The sequence below is a fragment of the Typopeltis vanoorti genome, chromosome 8 (genome assembly GCF_054136105.1).
Source record: "Typopeltis vanoorti isolate ZY-2024b chromosome 8, IOZ_Tvanoo_1.0, whole genome shotgun sequence".
In the NCBI taxonomy this organism is placed as follows: Eukaryota; Metazoa; Arthropoda; class Arachnida; order Uropygi; family Thelyphonidae; genus Typopeltis; species Typopeltis vanoorti.
The window spans coordinates 88872666-88900532 of NC_143556.1; the positions used below are offsets into that span (position 1 = coordinate 88872666).

At 35.8% G+C, this 27867-nt stretch overlaps 1 protein-coding gene across 1 annotated transcript in view; it reads left to right on the top strand.

Moving 5' to 3' along the window:
* The window catches only part of LOC150104181 (WD repeat-containing protein 17-like), a 243105-nt gene that overhangs the window by 82279 nt on the left and 132959 nt on the right, over window positions 1-27867 (top strand). Inside the window, exons 8-9 of the mRNA XM_090396419.1 lie at window positions 2432-2518; window positions 9857-9945. Coding sequence (XP_090252545.1) covers window positions 2432-2518; window positions 9857-9945 — 176 coding nt within the window. The remainder of the gene's footprint in view (window positions 1-2431; window positions 2519-9856; window positions 9946-27867) is intronic.

The window sequence follows — 27867 nt, forward strand, 5'->3', positions numbered from 1 at the left end:
TATGGTGATGGATGGTAGAAGAGAGAGAGAGTGCATGAAATTGCTAAGGCTATAGGCATCTCAAATGACCGCGTACATAATATTTTACATTAACATTTACATACGAGAAAACTATCTGCAAGATGGGTGCTGCATTTGCTCACGCTGGATCAAAAGCGTCAATTTTTGAACTTTGCAAATTGTTCGATTTACGCTACAAAGTCCTTTCACATCCCTACTCTCTGTTTCCATACATGAAAAAATGGCTGGCAGGAAAGAGATTTTCATCAAACGATGAGGTGATTGCCGAAACAACTGCCTATTTTAAAGAGTTGGACAAGTCATACTATATGGATGGGATCAAAAAACTCAAGCATCATTGGACTAAGTGTATAGACCTCAAAGGAGACTATGTTTAAAAATAAAAAATGTTTGTCCCAAAAATATTATGTTTTCTTCATTTTTGCATGGACTTATTGAACAACCCTCGTATAAGGCCTTGATCAGGCCTCATATAGATTATTGTGCACAGATTTGATCAATGGGTTTTCATGGTTACAAGGATATGTTAGAAAAGTCCAGAGAAGATTCACAAAGGTGGTCAGCAGTCTTTGGAATGTGGAGTACAAGGACAGATTGAGAAAATGTAAATTGCAAACCCTGTGAATGGGAGGAAGGGGAAATGAATATGATTGAGATATATAAGCTAGTCAGGGTTGTTTTCAGGTTGACATGGAAGAGATTTTTCATACAATGGGAGGGGGTGGGGGATAGAACATAAGGCCATCACTGGAAACTGTATGAGGAGAGTATGAGCAGAGGATAATGGAGTAGGTTCTTTACATGGAGAGAACAGTTGCTCACCAACTGCTCTTCTTTACATGGAGAGCAGTTTGTGAGTGGAATGCATTTCCTGAGTATGTTGTGAATGTAAACACATTGAACAGTTTTAATTCACAGTTGGATGAGTTTTGTGTGCAGTAGTGTCTACCTCCCATGATGAGTCTCTGACTCCATGGAGTTTAGATGTTAATAATAATAATAATAATAATAATAATAATAAAATCTAATTGCAAAATGTATCCAATGCTCTTTTTTTTTTAAAAAAAAAGGGGGGGTATTAAGAAAACAGAAGGTTGGCTGCTATTTAAAAGCGACCATTTGCTGGCATTGTTTTATTGCTGTTCTTATTATCTTATTAGCTGTGTTGTTGCTTCTGCTGTTACTGTGCTGTTGGAATTTCAGAAGGGAATTATATTCTCAATAATTAAAATAATAATAATTTAGCCAAGTAGGTTTAAAAATAGCCTACTTCATGCTTTCTCAGTACTTAATGCTCTTGTTCACATATGGATTTTTTTTTTAAAGAGATATCACTTTTTTAGAGAAAGTAAGTTAAACCAACTACTAAATCAATAGCTAGTGAAATGGGTTTAATAATGCATTCTATACAAGCATCTGCAACATTTTACTTTCCTTCCCATTTTCATTTGGGTTGAAATTCTCAGATCTCAAGCAACATACAAAATAACTATTTCAAATTTAGTCAAAATGAGATACACAGTGATGATCTAGAGAAGTATGCAGAGAAAATACTCATCCTCCATTTTACTCTAATTGTATCTAAATTCTTGGAGGATCATAAGCAATCTAAGAAATAACTGTCTTCAAAATTATGTTGAAATCAGAGTAAGGACTGTTTAGCAGGACTATTATTTATCTAAAACTATTATGGCCAAACAAGTAAGACTGTGAGCTAGCATATTATATCTGTGACGTGTGTTTGTTCTTCTGGCCAGTTTGTCTGTTTTGCAGGATGAAAAAACCAAAGTTTCCAGGTGGGAAGGGAGGCTTGCCAGCTCCTTTTCTGTTGAAAATGTTTTAAAGGTTCTTCATGTTCTAGATTGGATTCTAATCTGTATGGAAATTCTAGAAAATTCTCAATACAGCCACACACATATAGGTCAATACAAACAAAATAGGTCCTTGGAATGCCTCTGTGAGGATAAATTAAATGTTTGTGGGTTATTATTTTAGGTTAGTGGGTGAAAAGAGGGGATATGATAGAAATATGTATAATTTACTACAGGAGTTTTGCAGCATAGATGCCGAAAAAAATTTTCGATACATGACAAGATGGGTAAGAACAAAGTCCTCTCTCCCCATCTCCTATGGATGCTGTGTGCAAGAATGCAGTTAGCAAATACTCTAGAGTTTTTTGTTTGGAACGAAGGATATAAATGAGTGGAATAGTTTGCCACATCAGTGCTGAATGCTTTGTCAGTGAATGAGTTTAAAAGCAGTATGATAAGTGTGAATAATGGTTAATTGTGGGCCTTCCACAGTGAGTCATCAGACTTTGAAGATGTCCATTTAATAATAACAATAATGATAAAAGTTTAACTAGTCAAGACATCTAGGTCATTTTCATTAATTTTTTTTTTATTTATAGCATGATTCATCAAGCAGATGGAACTCTTTTACAGACATTTAAACATCCTGCTACAGTTTATGGCTGTGATTGGAACCCAAATAATGAGTAAGCTTTTCAAATAATCAAAAAAACAAATTGCAATTAGCAGACACACTGAATTTTTTTTACCATTTTCTAAGATTGATATATCAATTTATGAGCTATTTTTATGAAAATTTAAGTAAACAAGATAAGCAACTCATTTTCTAAAGAGCATGCTATTCATTATGTTTGAAAAACTACATAATAATTAACTACATAATATTCAGTATGTAGTCATTTTGCATTGTCTGTACAAAATAAACAATAATAATAAAGTCAGCTTTTGTATCTTCATAGCATTTGGGTAGTTCCTGAAGTGAAGGAAAGAAGAAACCAGGGAAATAAGGATGAATCCAAACTAAATAAAGTTTTGGTTTGGATTCATTGGTCTTTTTTAATATATTTTAAACTTCTTTTTTTTCTCCTTACTTTTTTAGGATTTAAACTTATTTATTAAAACGGCAAATGAAAATAGCCATATTGAAAATTCTGTTTTTTTTTTATTTGAAAGATATCAGTTTGTCATCACTTTTTGTCTTTTAGAAATCTTATTTTAGCAGGAAATGCTTTCCTACCTCATCTACCATTAAAATAAATTAATGGAAGTATATCATAGTTATTTTCACTAATAATGAAAATATTCATCATGTGACTGGCATCAAATGGACTAACTCCTAATAACAGTCATCCCTCATTATCATGATCATCATAAATTTCTTGACATACCCTCATGGGGTGTTCAGGCTACTATGACAGCACTACATGAATACGTTTACATTATTAATAATTCTCCTTTCAACAATTTTCCTTCAAATTAGTCTATTACTTTTCATCACTCCAATATTGGTGTATCTAACATTTTATTCTTCTAAGGCACTTCTGAATCAATCCATCTAAACCTTGGTCTTCCTCTGGATCTTTTCCCTGTTATCTTGGCATCAAACACCATACAACCTTAGTGACCATACAGCCCTGCCCACCCATTCTTGAATGCAAGTAGGAAAAGTTAAAAATTAAAACTATACTGCATGAGTATATGTCACATGTTACTTTTAATAAAGGTTCCGGTACACCATACCATTGCATACTGTCTCAAAAAACACTCTGCTTGCAACATAATGAAAAAATTCTTTGGGATTACCTCTGTCCTGAACTGCTAATTCCTCTCATACTCTGATTTTGCCTTTCTTACAATACTGGTCATCCTTCTGGCCTGTGTTTTGTACTGCTTATCTCATTGGTCACCTTTATCTTTGAATTCCCTTTATAAATTTTTATGACTTTAAAATTTTTAAAATCATAAAAGTCATAAAGTTTTATGATTTTAAAACTTGTAGCTCTTGCTTAATGACGCTATTCATCCATTTAACTTCCACTTGATTTATTTCTTCAACTTTAGGTATGCAGTCTGCTGTTACTTCCCTCAAACATTCCCTTACTACCTCCCATGTATTATCAACACCCAGCCTTGCAGTTCTCATGTCATGACATTGCACCAAACAATCTCTTCAGTTTGTCATACCAGCCCTATAATTCCACATATACCCCCCCCCCCCCCCCCCGTTAACTGAAAATTCCATACATTAAGCCACCTCCCAGGTCAAGACCATTTGGTAGCAATATGGTCATCTTGGTTACAGGCAATTCTTAGATGTAATTACTAGATCTAGCACCCTCAAACTTTTAGTACATTCCATCACATGCTGCCTCAGATAATTATTCCTAACTGCATAAATTCCATTTCTTTCCTCCCATGTGTGCTTTCCTCCTTGCAGTCTATGTTCCCAAGGTTGGTTCCCATAATAATTACTTGTCCTCAACTCATTCAGCTTATTTGCCAGTGCATACTATTTGCATCATCCTTCACATATCCTGGTATATAGGAATAAATAAATTAATTTAAACTAACAGCTGTAATTTAATTTAAAATAACAGCTGTATATTTTCTCTTTCTGGCATCTATCTCATACCAAATGGCCTTAAATGCACTATTTTCACTGGCCTCCAGTTGAACTCCTATTCTCTATGGTTGTGGTTCATCAGTATCATCAACAATACCCTTCCCCCCATTCATTTCTCTCTATCCTCCATGAAAGAACTATACCCTTTACATTTTATTCCGCTAATGATATCATCTTCTATTAGCCATGTTTCACTAATGCCAATAACTTTTGGATAAAATGAACTAACTAATGCCAAAATCTCCTTCGTATTGTTTTGAATGCTCCTAGCATTACTAGCATTCTGGTTTGTTACCAGTACTAACAATCCATTTTTTTGAACATTCTTTCACTCAATTGCCTCATTGATATTTGTGTACTCACTCATTCTGATTTTGCACCTCCAATCTCACTTCATTTAACAACACTTTTTCCAGACTCTGAACATCAAATCCATTTAAATGTAAAAACCATTATCCTTGTATAAGTTCTTTCATCTGTCAAACTCACTCCATCCTGATATCTGATACAGAATCCTTGCAGTCTGACTCAAATGGATTGATTCTATAGGCAAATAGTAATGAGTGTCAGTTTGATGTTGCTAAGTGTTAAGTTATGCAGTTTGGACTGAAGATACCTCAGGCTGAGATTTATATTAATGTGAATTTTCTCTAAGTGTTAATTAAACTAGAGACCTAGGGGTAGTGGTGGATATTAGTTAAAGTTCAGAAGCCACATTGCTAAGGTGGTTAAGACATCACACATCAGATAACTAAATGTTGAAAAGAACCCTACGTTGTGAGAATCCTACAGATTAGAGTTATAACTTGATAATTTTAGTCAGCTGTAATATAACTGTGTACACTATCTCCACTTTTATTTATCATCTATGTGGATTGCATTATGAAGGAAAGTTGCATTAAACCTGATATCAAAATTGGAGAATTCAACTCAGCTCTTTATAAATAATGGGATGTATAAATAAATATCATGCCCTTGACATGGTTATTTAATGAAATTCTTGTATTGGGGAAGGTTCCTAAGGTGTGGAAAGAAGTCAAAATATAATACCTCTCCACAAGAGGTATTATATTATATGTTTCGAGAACAGAAGTTTCCGATTATAGATTGGTGTGTATATCTGCAGTTGTGATCAAAGTGTTGGAAAAATTGGTTTAGAAATAGAATACAGGATGAGGTTGATGAATAAGATTCTCTATGATGGTCGGCATGGATTTGTGAAGGGCAGGTCTTGTTTTAGAAATCTGCTTATGTTTTATGATAAGGTGATGAATGAGTTGGATAAGGGAGAATCATATACATGATATTCTCGGACTTTGCAAAAGCATTTGATAAATTACCGCATGATAAGTTGGTGTACAAGCTGCATAGGATAGGAATAGATAGTATATTGGTTAACAGAGAGCTGGTATCATTCAGAGAGATTGGCTCTGTGAACAATACCAGCAAGTTGTGTAGGATGGAGCCATATCCCAGAAAAGGAAGGTGACCAGTGGCATGCTTCAGGGTTCTGTTCTTGGCCCCCTACTATTTAACTTGTTTGTTAATGGTATTTCATGTGGATTGACTGGGGATCTTCAAATGTTTGCCAATGATGCAAAATTAGGTAGAATTATCAGGAGTAGTGCTGATGTTAATTCCCTACAGAAAGAAAAAAAATTTGTATGTATGAGTTCTTAGTCTGAAGGCAGCAACAACATAATATCAAGCAGTATGAAGTGAGCTGGTTCACTCAAGGCTCCAGTCATAATCAAATTAATTTTTTGTGAAGTATTGGAGATCCATGTGAGCAGTCATCCATGGATGCTGTAGTCTTACTTATGGTAAAATTTTTTCTATGTAATCATTGACTGAGCATACATGTTGACATTTTCATTATGTTCCAGTATCTTGAAATATAGTGTATACTTCACATTTCTTAGTGTGTGAGGTACTTCTGCCTTGTTGTCTTTCATCAGAATTCTATACCTGCATGTTTATTCTATATATTTATAAAAGCATGCTTTATATAAAGATGCATTAAGATTTTCTGTACCTCGATGTTCATGTTGCTCATTTTCTAATCTGCAATCACATAAATCTGTTCTTATAATTTTTGGACCAGTTTGCACCAAGTAGTTTTTAGTTGATTTTGTTTGCACAGGTGGTTATTTTTTAATATGAAATAGCAAGAAAATAATACAAATAAAAGTTGAAGAATAACAAAAGCATGTTTAACATAGGAAAACATGGATGTTGACATAAAGAATAATTAATTAAATGAATAAGTAGCTTATATATATATTTTAGAGAATAAATTTTAAATGACTTTAAACCGAGATAAAATATTAAATTTTAATGATAATGATACAACTAATTTCAGCCTTTTACAGCCTTCTTCAGGTATCCACTAAAGGTAGAACACAGTAATAAAAAATTGAAGTTACAAAAAACTGAGAATTACAGGCAAAAAATGCAATACATAATCGATACGAAAACATTGTATTTTTCAAGTCATTCTATCTAACGTGCTATTGTTTGTTGTATGCATGCTTGCAGGTTCTCGTGAGCACCAGTATTGAACAACTGCAGTATGGCTATCAGGGATGTTATAACTCAAATTGCTGTTCAAATGTTCAGGATTAAGGAGGATTTCTCTGGACTCCACAATTTTTCTTTCAAACTCATCACTACAGCGAAAAATGTTTTCGGTTTTATCCCAGCAAACTGAGTGACACTGTAGATTGTCATGAGGGTTATTAGAGAAAAGAACGTGACTGGATAGCGCAGATGCATGTGATCTTTTATAGGAGATATCTCTCTTATGCTCCTCAATACGCAGTTCAACAGATTTGTTAGTCTATCCAAAATAAGGAATATTACAGTCGCACCATAACTTGTAAACACCTGGATATTTCAGGTTATGATGAATAGGCTTCGGATGGCTTATAAGAGAACGGACTTTAGGGAGTGTAGTGAAAAACGTCCTAATGTTGTATTTTTCAAGGACTTTAGCTAATTTATTGGAGACTAAACTAATGTAAGGTATTGAGATGCTACCTTTAAAATCAATAGTTTCCATAGTAAGCTGCCCAGGAGGATCCAGAAGAAATTTCTTAATTGTTTTTTCAGCATATCCATTTTGTTTAAAGATAAGAGAAAGTTGTTCAATTTCTTTTTGGAGTTCATCTGGTTCATTTAAAAGAGATCGTGCTCTGTGTCCTAAGGTAGAAATAGTTCCGAGCTTTTGTGGTGGAAAATGATGAGATTGACAGTGCAGATATCTGTTAGTATGAGTTGGTTTTCGGTATATAGAGATTTTAAATCTATCAGAGCAACGTGTAAGAATTACATCCAGGAAAGGAAGGCAGTTATTTCGTTCTAATTCAGCAGTGAATTTTATATTAGGATGCTGGTTGTTAAGATGTTAAAGAAAATCCATGAGAGATGTGTGTCCATGACTCCATATAATGAAAATGTCGTCAACATAACGTCTCCAAAATTTCGGCTTAAATGAGAAGGACGATATGGCTTTTGTTTCAAAATCTTCCAGGAAAATGTTTGCTAGAACTGGGTAATAAAGGGTTGCCCATTGCTAGGCCTTGATTTTGTTTGTAAATGGAGTCCCTATATCTGAAGTAGCCAGATTGAATACAATGCTTTAGTATTCAATCTTGTGTTCAATTTAGTATTTAATTAGTAAAGCAAATATCTTTTTAGACAATTTGTCCTTAAGTAATGTTAATACCTCCTCCGTAGGGACATTAGTAAATAATGAGATAATGTCAAAACTTGCTATGATATCATTTTCACTGATTGAAATATTTTTGATATGAGAAATAAAGACTGTGGTGTTTTTGATGAACAATGAAGATTTATTGGAGAAACACTTGAGGTATTCTGCAAGATGTTTCGAAAGCTTATAAGTAGGACCATCAATTCCTTCCACAATTGGGTGAAGAGGGCTGTTTTCTTTGTGTATCTTCGGAACTCCATAAATATAAAAAATATAAATATAATAAAACAACCAGCATCCTAATATAAAATTCACTTCCGAGCTAGAATGAAATAACTGCCTTCCCTTCCTTTCCTGGATGTAATTCTTATACGATGCTCTGATAGATTTAAAATCTCTATATACCGAAAACCAACTCATACTAACAGATATCTGCACTGTCAATCTCATCACTTTCCACCACAAAAGCTCGGAACTATTTCTAATTTAGGACACAGAGCACGATCTCTTTTAAATGAACCAGATAAACTCCAAAAAGAAATTGAACAACTTTCTCTTATCTTTAAACAAAATGGATATTCTGAAAAAACAATTGAGAAATTTCTTCTGGATCCTCCTAGGCAGCGTACTATGGAAACTATTGATGTTAAAGGTAGCATCTCAATACCTTACATTAGTTCAGTCTCCAATAAATTGGATAAAGTCCTTAAAAAATACAACATCAGGACATTTTTCTACACTCCCTAAAGTCCGTTCTCTTATAAGCCATCCGAAGCCTATTCATCATAACCTGAAATATCCAGGTGTTTACAAGTTATGGTGTGACTGTAATATTCCTTATTTTGGACAGACTAACAAATCTGTTGAACTGCGTATTGAGGAGCATAAGAGAGATATCTCCTATAAAAGATCACATGCATCTGCGCTATCCAGTCATGTTCTTTTCTCTAATAACCCTCATGACAATCTACAGTGTCACTCAGTTTGGTGGGATAAATCCGAAAACATTTTTTGCTGTAGTGATGAGTTTGAAAGAAAAATTGTGGAGTCCAGAGAAATCCTCATTAATCCTGAACATTTGAACAGCAATTTGAGTTATAACATCCCTGATAGCCATACTGCAGTTGTTCAATACTGGCGCTCACAAGAACCTGCAAGCATGCATACAACAAACAATAGCACAGTAGATAGAACAACTTGAAAAATACAATGTTTTCGTGTCGATTATGTATTGCATTTTTTGCCTGTAATTCTCAGTTTTTTGTAACTTCAATTTTTTATTACTGTGTTCTACCTTTAGTGGATACCTGAAGAAGGCTGTAAAAGGCTGAAACTAGTTGTATCATTAAAATTTAATATTTTATCTCGGTTTAAAGTCATTTAAAATTTATTCTCTAAAATGTATCATTACAACCAAGTAGAAGATCAAGAATACACACACACACACACACACACACACACACACACACACACACACACACACACACACACACACACACACACACACACACATATATATATGTATATATATCAGCTAGTTAACTCCTAGTAGATTACCAGAAATTTAAAGACATAACTGGAAAATTTCATCATTTAAGTATTTATAAATAAGCATTAAAAATCTTTTGTTTCTTATTTTGTCTGTCACATTCTGAAATTTGAAAATATGTTTATTGCTACTTTCAGAAATATATTGGCTACTGCTTGTGAAGATAAACTGATCAGAATATATTATGAAGGGAGTAGCAACACACAGCCACTGAAAACCTTGTCAGGTGAGCATGTTACTAAATATATATATATATATATATATATATATATATATATATATATATATATATATTTAGAAAGTTAATATTAGTACTGATATCAATTAATTACTGATAGTAATCAATTCTAATAACAATATATATATATATATATATATATATTAAAGGTAAATTGAAGTTAATAAAGATTTCCAGACCTGAAGTTTTTAATTTTTTTTCCCAAAATATTTCTTGTGGAATATCATGAATTTATACCTCATTTTGTTTAACTCATTAAATTGAGAAGTAGCCTCTCATAGTGATAAAAGCAATATGAAAGGCTACTCAGTTTATTATTTAAATATAAGGCCTTTTTTTTTATGTCAACCTATCCTACAGCCTCCATTAATCATACCTGTAGCTCATCGTGGTGTGGAGGTGTGAATGGGTGATTTGGGTAAAGCATACTGGAAGTGCATATTTCAAGAAAGGCCACCTTAGTTATGAAAGCTACATCAATACATGTGGTCAACACAGAGACATTCCAGATAATAAAAGTTGAGTAAAACAAGAGCTTGCTGTTCTGGCTTTATGTAATTGTTTCCCTTTCAGTATTGGAAATTGATCATCAAAGGACAAATTGGAATAAATCAGTAAAGAGCATATTTGTAACATTTTCTCAGCTACTGTCAGCACACTAGCAAGATTTGAAAGAAATATTGAATGATTTGAGGAGTGGCAATATATGGAGATTCGATGATAATGGGTGTAGTGAATGAAAAAGTGCACAAGGTCTATTTTCTGGGAGGTAGAACTTCTCTTATTGTAATAAGAGGAGTACACAAGCAAAAGAGTTGGCATGAATGATCTGACTGTCAAAAAAGAAGAATGAGGTTAAGGAGCATGTGTGGTAGGTACGTTAGTCAGCATGTCCAGGTATGATAATGGTGAGTTGAAAAGACAAGTGAAAATTTTAAATGGTATGCTAGAAGAGTTGTGTGCAGAGAAAGGAGTTCATTTTGTGAATGTGTGGGTTGAGGGACGGATAGAGCTGTATAAAAGAGATAGGCTACATTTGAATGAATTTCATGTGAGTCAGTTGGAGAAACCGTTGCTGCAAGAGAGAATGGCTGAAGTGAATGTAAGACCTGAAGAAGCAAGAGATGTTGTGGATGAGCAGGAGTAAGGTAGGCAAGTTTGTGAATGGATAGATGAGTGGTGCTAGTGAAGAGAATAAGAGAGAAGGAACACAGAGTGACAGTGAAATGAGGGAGGGCAGGATGGACAGGAGGACACTGCATGAAAAGTGTAGATGATGGTTTCAGGAATAGGTGTGTGAGTGTGCAAGAAAGGATTAAAACAGTCAAGGATGTTGGGGATGATATTTAGGTCTGGGGAGAGGTGTAGTATCAGTGATGATAGACAAGAATGGATAGGAGAGACTGTAGAGGAGTCATGTCCAAGAAGTGGGGTTACTGGGACTTGTTATAGAAACAGAAATGAGCTGGTGTGTATGTTTACAAATGCTAGAAGCATTCTAAACAAAGGAGAATGAAATTCTAACATTGATAGAGTTCATTTGCCCAAAACATTGTTGGTATAAGTGAGACATGGTTGAACCAGGATGACATTCTGACATAAATAGAGATGGAGGGATATGTAGTCTTTCACAAAGACAAACAAAGCAAAAAGGGAGGAGGAGTGTTATTGATGGCAGAGGAGTGTGTCCATCTAGGGTGGAGGTGCCAGGACCAAATACTGACAGCGGTTTTGAAGCAGTATGGTGTGAAGTGGAGGTGGACAGGATGAAATGTTTAGTAAGATATAGCTATAGACTTGGTAATGTGGAAAGCAGCAAGAAGGGAATGTTTTAGACAAATTTGGCTGGCTAATTAGAAAAGGGTGATCATTATGGGTGATTTCAATTATGGTAATATAGACTGGAATGAAGAGACATCATCAGAAACCAAAGAACAAATTTCTTGAGTTTTTAAGAGATAACTACCTTAAGCAGTACGTAACAGAGGCCACATGTGGATCGAAAGGCTTGGATTTGATTATTTCATCAGAAGATATTGTTGTAAATGAAGTGTCACATCATCCTCCAGTTGGTGAAAGTGACCATTAAGTGATCACGTGAAAGGTCACCAGTCATATCAGAACTTGTGTTTTGTGAGAAAGGGTTATATGTGGAACTATAAGGTGAATGATTATGGCAAACTCAGGAGGTAGCTTACAGCAATATCATGGCATGAAGGATTGCATGGGAAGGAAATCAATGCTGCTTGGTCTCTACTCAGGAATTATCTAGCAGAGGAAATGACTGAGTGTATTCTGAAGGTCAGGAGATTCAATAAGGTAGGTGTAAAATGGATGACTGAAGAGATGAAGCATACAATTTGGAAGAAAAAGGCATTGTGGAGGCAGCACAAAACGAGTGGAGATAATCATTTACATGAGAAGTACAAAGAGCAAGCAAGGAAGGTAACTCACTTAGTAAGAATAGCAAAAGTGCAGTATAAGCAGCAGTTAGCAAATGATGCTAAAAGAAATCCTAGGTGTTCTTTTTAGAGTTTTTTCGATATGTGGTCAGTAGAAGGAAGAATGATTATGGGAGGATGATGTTGGTCATTGATAATAGAAGAATCATAAACACTGAGGAGGATATAGTAGATGTGTTAAATGAGTAAATCATTAAAGTATTCCATCCTTGTGATTGTAACATAATGTAGAACTTGAGAACAGTGGGATGATGGCAAGTGAGCAGGAGATATACGAGGAATCGAGTAAACTTGACATCAAGTTTAATCGAGTAAACTTGATGTCAACAAGGCCATGGGACTTAATGGTATATCACTAAATGTCTTGAGGGAATGTTCCAGGGAGTTAACAACATCTTTAATGTACATTTTCAACATGAGTCTTAGATTAGTCCAGGTCCCAAAGGAATAGAAAGATGGCAAAATTGTTCCACTTCATAAAGGAGGTGATAAGACTAAGGCTTCGAATTATAGGCTGATCTGCTTGTCTGAAGTTGTCGACAAAGTGTTGGAGAAGTTAGTGGGGACAAGGATTCAGAATTGGGTGGATAGCAGTAGAATTTGCTTTAATGGACAGCATGGGTTTGCTAAAAGAAGATCTTATTTTAGCAATCTGCTTGCTTATTATAACAAGGTGACAAATACATTGGACAAGGGAGATGCATATACGGTAATATATTTAGATTTTGAAAAGCCTTTCAGTAGATTGCCACATGACAAACTAATAGTTAAATTGGAACAGATTGGGTTGGATACTGGATTAGCATTGGATTGGAGATTAGCTGTCTGATAGGTATCAACAGGTTGTGTATGGGGGGGAGTGGTATCCCAGAAGAGGAAAGTCACTAGTGGCATACCCCAGGAGTCCATTTTAGGGCCATTGCTGTTTAATTTGTATGTAAATGACATTGGAAAGGCTTTAAATGGTGATATAAAGATATAAGGATTATTTACAGATGGTGCAAAGTCGGGAGAGTTATGAGAAGTAGAGTAGATGTTGTAGCTTTGCAAGAGAGCCTAAATAGACTCTCTGAATGGGTGAGTGTGTGGGGATATCAATTTAATGTTACAAAGTGTAAAGTTTCAAAATTTGGGATGCAGATTATAGGATTGGTGTGGATATTTTGGAGGAGGCAGAGGAGATGAAGAATTGGAAGGTTGTGGTGGATAGAAACTTGAAATTTCATGGACATTTTACTAAAATTGTGAGGACGACACAGCGGATTATGGGAATGATGCAGAGAACACTGACATGTAGAAGTAAGAATGTTTTGATTTCATTGTACAAGACTTTGCTCAGGCTGCATATGGATTACTGTGCACTGATTTGGTCACCAGATTTTCAAAAGGATGATATGATATTTCAGATGATATGTTGGAGAGGATCCAGGGATGATTCACTAAGTTGGTTTCTGGTTTCTAGAATGTGGAATATGAGGACAGATTGAGAGAATGCAAATTACAGAGCCTAGTGGATAAAAGGAAAAGAGGTGACATGATTGAGATGTATAAGTTGTTAAGGGGGTAATTACCAGATTAATGTGGATTAGATTTTTCATAAAAAAGGGGTGACATGATTGAGATGTATAAGTTGTTAAGGGGGTAATTACCAGATTAATGTGGATGAGATTTTTCATAAAATATTTGGAGACAGGGAAGAGAATGAGAGGCCATTCCTGAATCCGTATAAGGGGATATGAGCAAAAAGGAGTAGATTTTTTGCATGCAGAATGGGCGGGTGATTGAAATGCATTGCCTCAGAGTGTGGGCAGTGCAGGGACAGTGAATGCATTTAAGTCAAGGTACAATCAGCTGTGCATGTGAGAATGTGAGAGTGGCACTTCCTACAATGAGTCTCTTGACTCCATGGAGGTCTGTTGATAATAACAATAACAATAAACATTTGCAGTTTGCTTACACTCATTTAAAATATTTGAGATTAAACAAAAAAGAATATAATTTATTTTAAATGTGATATTACTATTATTATTGTGATTTTCTCAGAGACATTCAGGGAATCAGGAACTCATTTAGGGAGGCATAATATCACCCCACACTAGTTGTCATACATTTTTCTGAAGTCATTCATACTACCTGAACTCGCTGCAGGTAGTGTGAATCTCTCTCTCACTGGTGTATTAGAGAAAAATCTAGCTTTCAGCCCTTTCTTTGACTGCATTCATTCTCAACTTTCATGGATGCCCTCTCATCCTCTTCCAGTCCTCCATAATATGAATATGTTGCTCAAAAAATTTACACTAACATAAATTAATAGAGTTCTTCAAAAAAAAAAAAAAAAAAAAAAAAAAAAAAAAAAAAAAAAAAACTGCAGCCAGGACCAACACTGTTATTCAGGCTCCTTTGTAAAGAATGCCTGTAACTCAATGCAATGCAATGTAGTCTACATTATGTGAAACTTAACACTTGTCTTTCATATAACATAAGAAAATACCTACTCTCTTATTTCTGCTCTTACTGTTGTAGTGAACCATATCATATGTGCCTTTGTTGCATTAAGCAAGAAAGATCTATAGCCTACTCTTTCAGTTACGCAGGAATTACTTATTAGCATAGCACAGTTTTCAAGTATTTACTTGAGAATCTTGGATATGGCAATGAAAGTAAACATAGCATAATTTATGACTGTATAAGGAAGATTACTAAGGTTCTCCTTATACAGAAGTTTGTTTCATTCTATATGTTAATAATAAAGGATTTTAACCATCATTTATTTCACTGCTTAAATTAGTTATATATATATATATATATATATATATATATATAATCAGGTATAAATATAAAATATATATAAAATCAGGTTAAATCAGGTATATATATATATATATATATATATATATATATATATATATATATATATATATATATATACCAGTGTAATAGATAAGAAAATGCCAGATTAATATGCTGGTTTCCATAAATTAAGGAACAAAGAGAAAAATCACAATAACTCAAAAACTGTATGATGAATTTTTTAATTCAATTTAGTGAAAAGCAGTATGATATGAGAATTGTAAATAAATAAGGCAAGTGATGTGAAGTCATTAGCTTCTTCTATATACGAGTTGCCCCAGTCCTGAAAATACTTCAGGTGCAAACTTTGTTTGCTTGCACTTGGATAAAGGATTAAACCAAATATATAATTTCTTGGTATCTTTAATTTATGTAAATAAATAATTTAATTCCATACAAATCGGTATATGAAGACAAGAGGGTCAAAATAAGATTGTCACAGTGCCTCAGTAAGGAATGTGGTCATCCTTCACAGTAATACAACACTCACAACGATGTTTCGTACTGTTTATAGTAGTGCCCATGAGCTCAGTTGATAATAACAACCATTGCTCCTGTAAAGTTCCCTTAAGTCTTTCAAGGTTTTGGGGTGGGGTGTTTAGAGAATCAAGACATCTCCCTAGAGCATTCATTCCAGATATGCTCGATATGATTAAGGTCAGGAGACCTGGAGGGCCAGTCCATACATACAGTAGTCTCCTCTTGAAACTATTGGCACATAAACTTCACTTGATGAGGATGAGCATTATCGTCTTGTAGGATAAATGTCACCTGCATACTGATGAACATAGGGATCAAGACCTTGTCTCTGTAAGTTGAAGAAGCATTCATGGTTCTGCTAGGAAGGATGCACAGGTCAGTGCATCTGCCCAACGTTTTTCCTTAAACCATCACACTACCTCTACAATAAATGCCCCTTTTCACAAATATTAGCAGGCTGATGACATTGGGACTCATCTGTAAGTAGTACCAACCATCATATTAAATAACTTCAATGCTGAACAGAACACTAGTTTGTAAATATGAAGACTCCCACTGTTATAAGGCTTTGATGAGACTGCTGTGCTCAGATGTTGTCACCTTGTTTCAGACGCAATGAGAAGATTTGTTAAAAGATATTCAAGATAATATCTAGCCTGTGGTCTTCAAAGTTTGAGTAATGGATGGAAAAGAGGAGATATTTTGAAAGCATATATGTTGATTAAGGAGAATATTTTACAGTATAGATACAGATGAGATTTTACAGCAATGGCATGTGGAGAGAACTTGAGAATCTCCTCTAGAAACAGAATAAAGGTGTAATTAGGAAAGCATATGTGGTCCAGGTTCTTCTTTTGGCCATTTCACTGTCATTCCATTCTGAAGGTTTCTTTGATGAATTTTTTTATTATTATTACACCCTCCATGGAGTCGACAGACTCACCGTGAGAGGTTTATTCAACTGACAGCATAAATTATCATATAGAATCTTAAAGTCCTTAATACTCCTTGCATTAACAACACATTCTGGTAATGCATTCCATTCAATAACAATTCTCCATATAAAAAATCTGCTCCTCACACCTTTCTTCAACACACTTTTACATAACTTCCAGGAATAACCTCTGGTTCTTCTCCTCTCACCTTCTACCCTTTTTATAATCCCTCTGGATTAATCTGATAAAAATCCTCTCACTAACTTTAACATCTTTATCATATCACCTCTCTTCCTCCTATCTACCAAACTCTGCAATCCACATCTCTTCAACCTCTGTCCATAGCCAGCATTCAACTCCTGATATTGTCTTAGTCACTCGTCTCTGGACCCTCTCCAATGTCTCCACATCACATTGAAAATCAGGTGACCAGATCTGAGTACAATAGTCCAAGTTTGGTCTGACCAGTGCCTTATATAGTGGCACAACCACTTCCTTATCATTGCATGTTAGAGTACTTCTTATCATAGCAGCACTGCAATTTGCAACCCTAGCAATATGCCCTCTAAACTTCAGTCTACTGTCAACCATCACTTCCAAATCTCTAATCTCATCCACTTCCTGCAGTACGGCACCACAATATAGTACATCTGCATATTTCTGCACTCCAAAATGCAACACCTTGTACTTGTTGATATTAAAACTACATTCCCACTCTTTTGTCCAAGTAAAAAGTCCATTTAAATCTTCCTGAAGGGATTCAGCATCACCAGTGCTACTCATAATTCTTCCCAACTTTGCATCATCAGCAAATAACTGAAGATCCCCAGTCAGTCCACATGATATGTCATTTACAAACAAGTTAAGCAGCAGGGGGGAGCCCCAATAACAGAACCCTGGGACACGCCAATGGTCACTCTTCTTTTTTGAGACACTGTTCCATCATACACAACCTGCTGGTATCGTTCAGAGAGCCAATCTCTGATCCATCTAACCAGTATACTGTATATTCCCATCCTCTGAACTTGTACACCAACTTATCATGTGGTAATCTACTAGACGCTTTTGCAAAGTCTAAGAATATCACTGTATATGATTCTCTGTTATCTAACACACTCGTCACCTTATCATAAAATGCAAGTAAATTACTGAAACAGGACCTGCCCTTTACAAATCATGCTGACCTTCATAAAGAATGCCATATCCATCAATCCAATTCTGTATTCTATTCCTTATCAATCTCTCCAACACCTTGACCAGAACTGCAGTTATACAGACTGGCCTGTTCAAAGAAATATATAGCAGATAGTATTTAGGCATCTGTGGCCTGGATGTCCTTCAATGAGTACTTGATTTCCTGAAGATGACTGCATAATAATATTTAAACAGTTTTATTTTAACATCTTTCCATATAATTTTATGGCAGATTAAAGTTGAGGCTTTTCTCTATGTATGGAGTCAAAAGGAATTTAAAAGTAAACTAAATTATTAAAATAAAATGTTAACATTGTGAAATGAAGTTTCTGAAATAAATGAGAAAATTACATTGTCTAGTGCTCACCAAATTAGATCTTAAAAAGTGCCTCATTGTCATCATGAAATGCATATTTTTTGGAGAATTTTAAAACTTCATTTTTATTCAGAAACATGTTTGATGGAGATGCTGACCAGTTTTAAGACAAATTGATGGCCACATGCTGATTTGGATTGATATCTTGTGATGATGTTATTACACACCCAAGAAAATATTTTTTTTTTGCTTATACTTAAGAATAAACATGAATATAATTTCTTGGAAAGTATACTCTACTTTATAACTGAGTAAAAAATGATCTAAAACTATCTCTCATCTAGAGTGTTTTAATAATAAGGTAATACACCTTTTTTGCTATACGAAAAATATATGGCATATGCATTAATTCAACCTTGGTATCTTCCTGTGTCTAGCTTCCACTGTTGATGTTTTAATAATGTTCATCTTTGGGGTTGCTTCCTGGGAGTAGACTGTCTCTGCTCATTGGTAAGTTTTTGCTTGTCACTGATTATGGCCACTGTTGAGAGTGATGAATTCGATTAGCCTTTCAGGTCACTCAGTGAGATTTAGGGTATTCTTTTAGATCACTCAGAGTTTTTGGAGAGGCATCCTGCACTTTAACAGTATCATTAATGGGGGTACTATTAATGAGGTTGAAACTCATTTGGATAGTGCCTTTTTCATAGTGCATGGAAGGAAGGAAGGAAGGAAGGATTTATATAAAGTAGATGGCTTGAATCTAAATGGATTTGGTGTCAGGAGTCATGAGAAAGTATTGTTCAGTGAAAATTCAGAAGTACAAAGTCAGGGAAACTAAAGGTGAATATGGGTTTAGGCAACCTAGAGGTTAGTAAGTGGGAGAGTGATCACATAATGCAAACTATAGTACCAAAGGTTAATTTTAGTCGACTGAGTAACACAATGTGTAAGAGAGGTAATGGGATATTGTTAGTTTATGTATACTAATCGCAGAAGTATTCAAAATAAGGCTGAGGAGTTTTTCACATTGGTTAGCACAACTTGATCCAAAATTATAGGCATTAGTGAGACGTAGTTGACTAAGGATGATATGGTCATAGGAATAGAATGCAAAGGATATACAGTCATCCCTCGACTTACATCTGCTTGAAGATATGTCCATAAACCCATAAGAGAATAAATAACATTTACAACTATACTTTCAAACAAGATGCAAGCAAGCTTAAAGTAAAAAGGTTTCTATTTAGAAACGTTTTTTTTTACTTTAAGAAACAATGCATCATGCACAGTGGTAACAGTGCATTCAGTGTCAAACTCCCCTGGCAGTCAGCACGTGTCTTCAATAGTTCCTTGAAATAGGTTAATTATGTATTTATTGTTAAATATTACAACATGGCCCCTACATGCCCAATCAAAAAACCTAGTGAAGAATCACAGAAAAAGAGGTGAGCAATTGATCTTGAAACAAAGTTGCAAGTTGTGACGCAACATGAAGCTGGTAAGCCTGTCAGTGTGATCGCATATGACTTCAGATGGTCACATTTTACAGTGACGACCATTTTGAAAAATAAGGATAAATCGTAGAGGCTGTGAAAGGATCTGCTTCCATTAAATCAGCAATAGTGACGAAGCAATGACAAGGTGTATCAGTGATATGGAAAGCTACTTGCATCATGGATAGAGGACCTGAGCCAAAAGCGCATACTCCTTAGCACTAGGACCATAGTCGCTAAGACACTAAATCTCTTCAGTATGTTGAAGGAGGAAAGCAGGGCCCAATTACGACTATGAGTTCAACCCTTCTTCTGGTTGTTCATGAGATTCAAACAGCGTTTTGCACTGTATAATGTGAAAATGTATGGTGAATCTTCAAGTGCCGATGAGAAGGCTGCCAATGAGTTTTGGAGAAATTGGATAAAATTATCATTACAGAGGAAAATTATTTAATTATTTGCCACAGCAAATAATTAATATGGATGAGACCTCCTTGTTTTGGAAAAAAAAATGCTTCAGCAAGCATTCATCCACACAAGTTAAAATCTCTGCTTGGTTTCAAAGCTCTTAAAGACCATTTTACGATTCTGTTAGGGGGTAACATGGCTGGGTGTAAACTGAAACCATTTGTGATATTGTGATATGGCACAGTGAGAATCCACAAGCCTTCAAAAACATTATGAAGCATACTCTTCCAGTTCATTATCGGAGCAATAAGAAGTCGTGGATGACTCAAAAATTGTTTTCAGGATGCCTTAATCAACTCTTATGCGAGTGAAATGGAAAGCTACTGTGTAAAAGAAAATGTAGAATTTAAAATTTTATTAATTCTAGATAATGCTCCAGGTCATCCACCTTACATTGGTGAACTTCACCCCAAGATCAAGGTCATGTTTCTCCCTCCAAACACTATTTCATTGAACCAACTGATGGATCACAGAGTTCTTGCAGTGTTTAAGGCTTATTATTATTATTATTATTATTATTTGACACCTCCAGGGAGTCCAAAGAATCATTGAGGGAGAGTGTGCCAACAGCATCGAACGATTGGTCCCCTTCCAACTACTAACTGCACTCAAACTTACTTAACTGAGCCATTAGTAGCAGAGGCTCTACCAATCGACCAACCTTTGCTGGCTCTACAGAGAACTTTTTCACAAGCCATTTCTGCCACTGAAGGAAATGATCAGACTCTCATGCAATTCTGGAAAGCATTCAATATTTATCATGCTATTAAAAATATTGCTGTGGCTTGGGACGAAGTGACCTCTCAATGTATGAGTGCATATGGAAAAAAAAAAACATTAAAAAGTTTGTGCTAATAGACAGTCCTAATCTCGAAGTGAATGATGATGATGATGACATAGTTCAACTCATAGAAAGTGCCCCTGAAGAGTTGACCAACGAAAAATTGGTCAAACTGTAGGGACATTGGTGGAAGAACTAGAAAAGGAAGAGGGAAAAGAGAAACAGGAAGAGGTAGTTAAACAATTCACAGTGAAGGATCTTTCAGAAATGTTCTCGAAATGGCTGAAGGCATGGACCCAAATGTTGAATGCCACTTATTAGTAGAAAGGAAAGTACATGATACGTTTCTTTGCTATGAACAAATTATAGTGAAAAGAAGAAGAGGAATAAGCAAAGCACATTGGACATTTTTATCAAAAAAAAAAAAAAGGTTACACCAGAAGAGCTGCAGCCTGGTTCTTCACATAGGAAAGGTAATGAAGATGTGATTGGGGAGGAATATTTGGGTCATTATTCTCCTATTTTATAGTGACAGTAATACACAGTACAGTTTTATAAGGTTTAAAAATTAAAATGGCTGTATACTTATTACTATTAAGTCCTTATAACTCTATTGATTTAATTTATCGACTTACACCTGAACTGACTTACATCCTGTCGGATGGAGCGGAACCATGACGTAAGTCGAGGGATGACTGTAGTGTCTTCAGAGAGGACATAAGGAATAGGATGGGGAGAGGAATTTTGCTAATGATAGCAAATGAATTTTCTTTTTAAAGTCAGAAAGAGTAGACGTACATCATGGGGACAGGGATTTTCAAAGGGCAGTTCTTTTGAAGCTATCTGGTGTGAGATAGAAATCAACAGGACTAAATATAATTGGTTGCTGCTATAATATGCAAGCTAAAGGCAATCCAAAAGAATTTTATCATTATGTTGCAAGCAAAAGAAAGAATGAATGTGGAAGAATAACTTTACTGAATGCAAATAGTACTCTAGTGTCAGAAGCTGAGATCATTCAATTAATGAGTGCTCACTTTGCTTAGGTATATTAACCAGGTGTATGTAACATGTTGCACAGTGCTACTGCTACATTGGATGAAGAATTAGAGGTGCATGAAAATGAGGTTGAAGAACTTTTGCATAACCTGGATAAGAATTTGTCAATAGGGACTGATGGAATATCAATGTGTTTGCTAAAGGAATGTTCAGCCTAATTGACTAGGCCTTTCACATGTTTGTATAACTTGAGTCATGTCTAGATTACTGCACACAGATCTAATCTCCCAGATTCTGTGGGAATGAAGAAGTTATGGAGAGGATCAAGCGGCGAGTGACAAAGATTATGGTAGTTCTGTGGAATGCTCCCTATGAAATAGATTGGTGGTCTGTAGGCTTCACAAATTAGCTGATAGGAAAAAAAGAAGAGGCATGATAGAAGCCTTTAGGTTATTAACGTGAGTTTATAGGATTGACACAGAAGACTTTTTTTCAGTACATGGCAAGAAGGGAGAGACCAAGGGGTCACCAGTGGAAGTTGTGTAAGAGTGTGGTAAGCAAGGATGTTAGGACTAGATTGTTTGCTTCAAGGGTGGAATGGGTTGCCAGAGGTGGTTGTGGGTGCTTCATCAGTGAATGTGTTTAAGCAGAGGTATGTGCGAATGATTACTAGTGTGTGAATACTGGATCTTCCACGATGGGTCTTCTGACTCCATGGAGATACCTGTATTATAATAATAATAATAATAATATACACATCTGAAAGGAAGTGTGTTTTGCATTATGGGATACTGAAGTAATGGATGTGAAATCAACATCTTCCATATACAAGTAGCCTGGTAGTGAAAATACTTCATGCACAGACTTTTGTTTGCTTACACTAGGCCCATCAGAGAGCCACAGTAATTCATCAAATGATTCATCAACATCTTCTTCTTCCTCTTTGCACGTTTATCCCGCTTCCAATGCAGGGGTCTGCGTGTTACACTAGATGCAACTTTTTGTTAGTACAACCCCCAACTGGCCTGTCACTGAGCCTTCCCCTGGTGGGGGAGGGGGGAGTTGTATTTTTGACTGTAGCAGCATGTGTTCACAGGGCCAGTTTACCTGTTCTGAGGGATGAAAAACTCAAGTTTCCAGGAGAAAAAAAACTCTACCTCTGCATGAGACTAGCTAACTCATCTTTAGTCGAAAGAGACTGGAAGAAGGTTCCTCATGTCATTGACAGGAATTGAACCTAGGTCTCTTTCCGACCAAAGGGCTTCGCCTATACCGACTGAGCTACGGAGGCTCTAAGAGAAATACAAAAATATATCCTTAAAAAAAAGAAAACTAAAATAATGAGAAATAGCTCTTGTTGAGTAATAGTAGAATATGAAATGAATCTTGAATTGAAGTAAATTATTATTATTATTATTATTAACATTTGACCTCCATGAAGTCAGAGACTTATCGTGGGAAGTACACACTGTTGCATGCAATGCTCATCCAGCGGCTTCTTAAACTGATTCAATGTGTCTACATTCACAATGCACTCGCAATGCATTCCACTCACCAACCACCCTCCATGCAATGAACCTTCTCCTCACTCTGCTGTTCACACCGTCGTTATACAGTTTCCAGTAATGACCGCTTGTTCTACTCCCCTCTTCCATGTCTGCCCAATAACAACCCCTGACCAGCTTATATGTCTCAATCATATCCCCCACCCCATTTCTTACTCCTATTCACGAGGCTCTGCAACTTACATTCTCTGAATCTGTCCTCATACTCCACATTCCAAAGACCACCGACTACCTTTATGAATCTTCTCTGGACCCTTTTCAACATATCCTCGTCACCATGAAAACCAGGCGACCAAATCTGTGCACAATAATCCATATGAGGCCTGATCGAGGACTTATACAATGGAATCATAACCTCTCTATTTCTTCATGTCAGGGTCCTCCGCATCATTGCCATTATCCGATGTGATGTCTTCACAACTTGTGCAATGTGTCCCCTGAATTTCAGGTTCTTGTCCACTATCACTCCTAGATCTCTCATCTCCTCTACTTCCATTAAAGTTTCCCCACCAAGTGTGTACTTTGCATCCTATCGTTGCTTACCAAATCTCAAAACCTTACACTAGGCAACAGTGAACTGATAGTTCCACTTACCTGCCCATTCATGCAATCTATTCAAGTCCTCTTGTAAGGCCATGACATCTGCTTGACTGTGCATTGCTTTCCCCAGTTTTGCATCATCTGCAAACAGCTGGATATCACTAGTTAAACCCAACCCAATATCATTAACATACAAATTGAACAACAATTTCCCCCAAAACTGACACCTGCGGTACACCGCTGGTGACCTTTCTCTTTTGGGGTACTGCACCCCCATATACAACTTCTGGATACCTATCTGACAGCCGGTCCCATCTGTTTCAATTATTTAAGAGCTTGTCATGTCTATCAAAAGCTTTTGCAAAATCTAAGTACACCACTGTATATGCATCTCCCCTGTCCAAGGTATTTGTCACCTTGTTATAGTATTTTAAAAGTAAGTAAGTTAGTGAAACATGATCTCCCCTTAACAAACTCACGCTGATAACCACAGATAATACTGCTGTTATCAATCCATTTCTGTATCTCACAAAGAAATATATAACAGCATCAATGTACGAATGTATTCTGAAGGGCAAAAGGCTAAATACCACAACCTCACCACAACTCCAGACACACAAACCAGCCTATAATTTGAAGCTACAGCCTGATCACCACCTTTATGCAGTAGAACAATTTTACCTTCCTTCCACTCCTGCAGAACTTCTGCTGTTGTAAGACTCTTATTAAATAGGCATGCCAATGCTACTGCCAATTCCCTGGAACATTCTCGTAAGATGTGTGGTGATATGTCATCAAATCCTATTGTCTTATTGACATCGAGTTTATTTATTTCCTCGAATACCTCCTGTTCACTCACAATTAAGCCATCCCCTCCTATGTCCTCTACACTTAAATTCCTCATGATTCCACCCTAATCAGGATGAAACACCCTTATAAATTGATCACTGAATACCTCAACAATGTCTTCTGCAGCAGTTACCAGTCTACCATTTTCATCCCTTAACTTCATCTTACCATGATCATTCTTCCTTCTACTTGCCACATATCTAAAAAAACTCTGTAGGGTTTTTCTTTGCCTGATTTGCCAATATCTGTCCATACTCTGCTTTTCTTTTTCTTACTAACTGAGTGACTCTCCTGACTTGTTCTTTATATTCTTCATGCGACTGATTATTACCATTATTCATCTTGTACTTCCTCAAAAGTACTTTCTTTTTTCAGATTTCATGCTTATGCTCCAATTCATCCATTTTACACCTACTTTATTTAGCCTTTTGCCCTTCAAAATACATTCGTACATTGATGCTGTTATATATTTCTTTGTGAGTTCCCATGCAGCATTTATTTCCATGCTGCTTGTATATGAAGAATTTGACTTCACATCCTTTGCCTCAGTGGATGTGAAGCCAACACTCCTCGTTCCACTCCAAGCTGTCTCCTAAGCTTGTAATAATCACCAGCCTTATAATTCCGCATATATATCCTTTCCTCACAAAAGTCTGCATATGACTAGCCACAACACGAGTGATTACTTCATGATCACTTTCACCAACTGGAGGAAAATGAAACCCCTCTAATTGATGCTCCAATTACAATTATATGAATTGTAATTGGAGCATCAAATGATAAAAATGATGAGATCTAGAACTGTTGATCGCATGCCCTTCTTTACGTGCTGCCTGAGATAGTTATCTCTCAAGAACTCGAGAAATTCATTTTCCTTATTCCCAAATGCTATCTCTTCATTCCAATCTATACCACCATAATTAAAATCACCCATAATAATTACCCTTCCCTTTTTCACTAATCCAAGTTGTTTATACATTTCTTCATCACCACCTTCCACATTCCCAGGCCTATTGCAACATCCAACTAAATATTTGGAATAAATGTGAGGAAAAGCCAAATGGTTCAGGATAGGACCACTGACATGCAATTTGAAACAGGAAATGATCAACCATATTGTTGTTTAATCCTTTACCCAAGTGTAAGCCAACAAAGTCTGTACATGAAGTATTTTTACAACCAAGCTACTTGTATATGAAGAATTTGACTTCACATCCTCCTCACAACCAGTAGCCTGGTTGTGAAAATACTTCATACACAGACCTTGTTTGCTTTCACTTGGGTAAAAGATTAAAAAACAATATGGTTGATCATTTTTTGATCATTTCCTGTTTCAAACTGCATTATCAGTGGTCATAACCATTTGGCATTTCCTTACATTTATTTCAAATATTTCCTTCAATTTAACATTCATTTCCTATTATACTGTTAGTCAACAACGTAGTTTCTCATTATTTTAGATTTCTTTTTTTAAGGGTATAGTTTTGTATTTCTCTTCCACATATTTTTAGAACTGAGCCAAATAGCTCATTTGATGAATTACTGTGGCTCTTTGATGGGCCATACACACATATAATTTCCATTGTCTGTTTCTGATAGTTGTAACCAAAAGTATAAATGAAAGTAATACTTAACATATCATATAATGAAGGTGATTCCATATCCATATAGCTAATTTTTGAATGGATGAAATATTTCTCACTGCAGAGATAATGATGATAAGTTATATGTTATCTTCATTTACATTGTAATAAAAATATTGAAATAAAGGAAAACATTTGTTACTATTTATGTCAGGGGGTCTTCAATGCATGGCCCACGGAGCTCTTCTGTGGCCTGTTGGCCATTTTGAAAAAATAACTACTTAACATTAAAACGCGATTAAATAAAAAATAATTTCAATGAAGCCCGCAGGCCACTAAACTATACTGTAGTATTTAGAATTGTAAGATGCTTTCCAGATTCACAAGGAACGCTGTGCATTTGATACTTTACATAAAATCCTATAAAAATAAATATTAAATAGACATGCTTCTTCAGCCATCTACCAGTGCCAAGTGGTACTTAAGTACTAGTACTAACATCGCAGGTCGATGGCTGAAGCAGTAGTTCGTTCGAGTGCCATGTCTAGTGCCTTCTAGATACATTCTGAAGGTTCTCGATACTTCGTTATTTTCATATGAATACAAGAGGATCTCATCCGCAGTCAGTCAGTCGTGAACAGTGTGATATTCGTGTATAAGTGCATGCAGGTTCACCGTGTCAGCCATAGCCTATTGTGGTTTTATATTGCCAGACTTGTTTCATTAGTGTGAGACATATTCTGTGGATAATAACCGTTACACGGCCATTTTGGATCCTTTTTTGGGTTCACCTTCCATCACTATGGCGTCTATGAGTAAAAAGAATAAATCAAGTGATTCTTGTCGGTTTTTTAATGAAAAGTGGACCAATTTGTACTTTTTTGTGCCGATCGACGATAAGCCAGTGTGTTTAATTTGTTGTGAGTCAGTGTCCATATCAAAAGAATACAATATAAAACGACACTAGGAGACAAAGCATGCATCCAATTTCAGTCACCTTCAAGGGCGGCTTCATGTGGACAAAGTGAACCACCTCCAAATTGATTTACAATGCCAGCAGAGTACTTTTAAAAGGCAGAGGGAAGAGAGCGAAGCATGCATCAAAGTAAGTTATGTAATAGTTGGAAAAATTGCTAAAAAATCAAAAACCTTCTTGGGTAGCGAGTTTGTGAAAGAGTGTCTCATTGCTGCTGGGGATATGCTGTGCCCAAATAATAAGGAAGTGTTTAAAAAACCGAGTTTATCTGGGGTAACTGTAGCATGACGTGTCGAAGAACTTGCCAATTACATTGAAGGAACTTTAAAAAAACGGTCGTACATCTTGCTTTAGATGAGAGCACAGATGTGAAGGATACGGATACAGCACCACTGGTTATCTTTGTCTGTGGCATT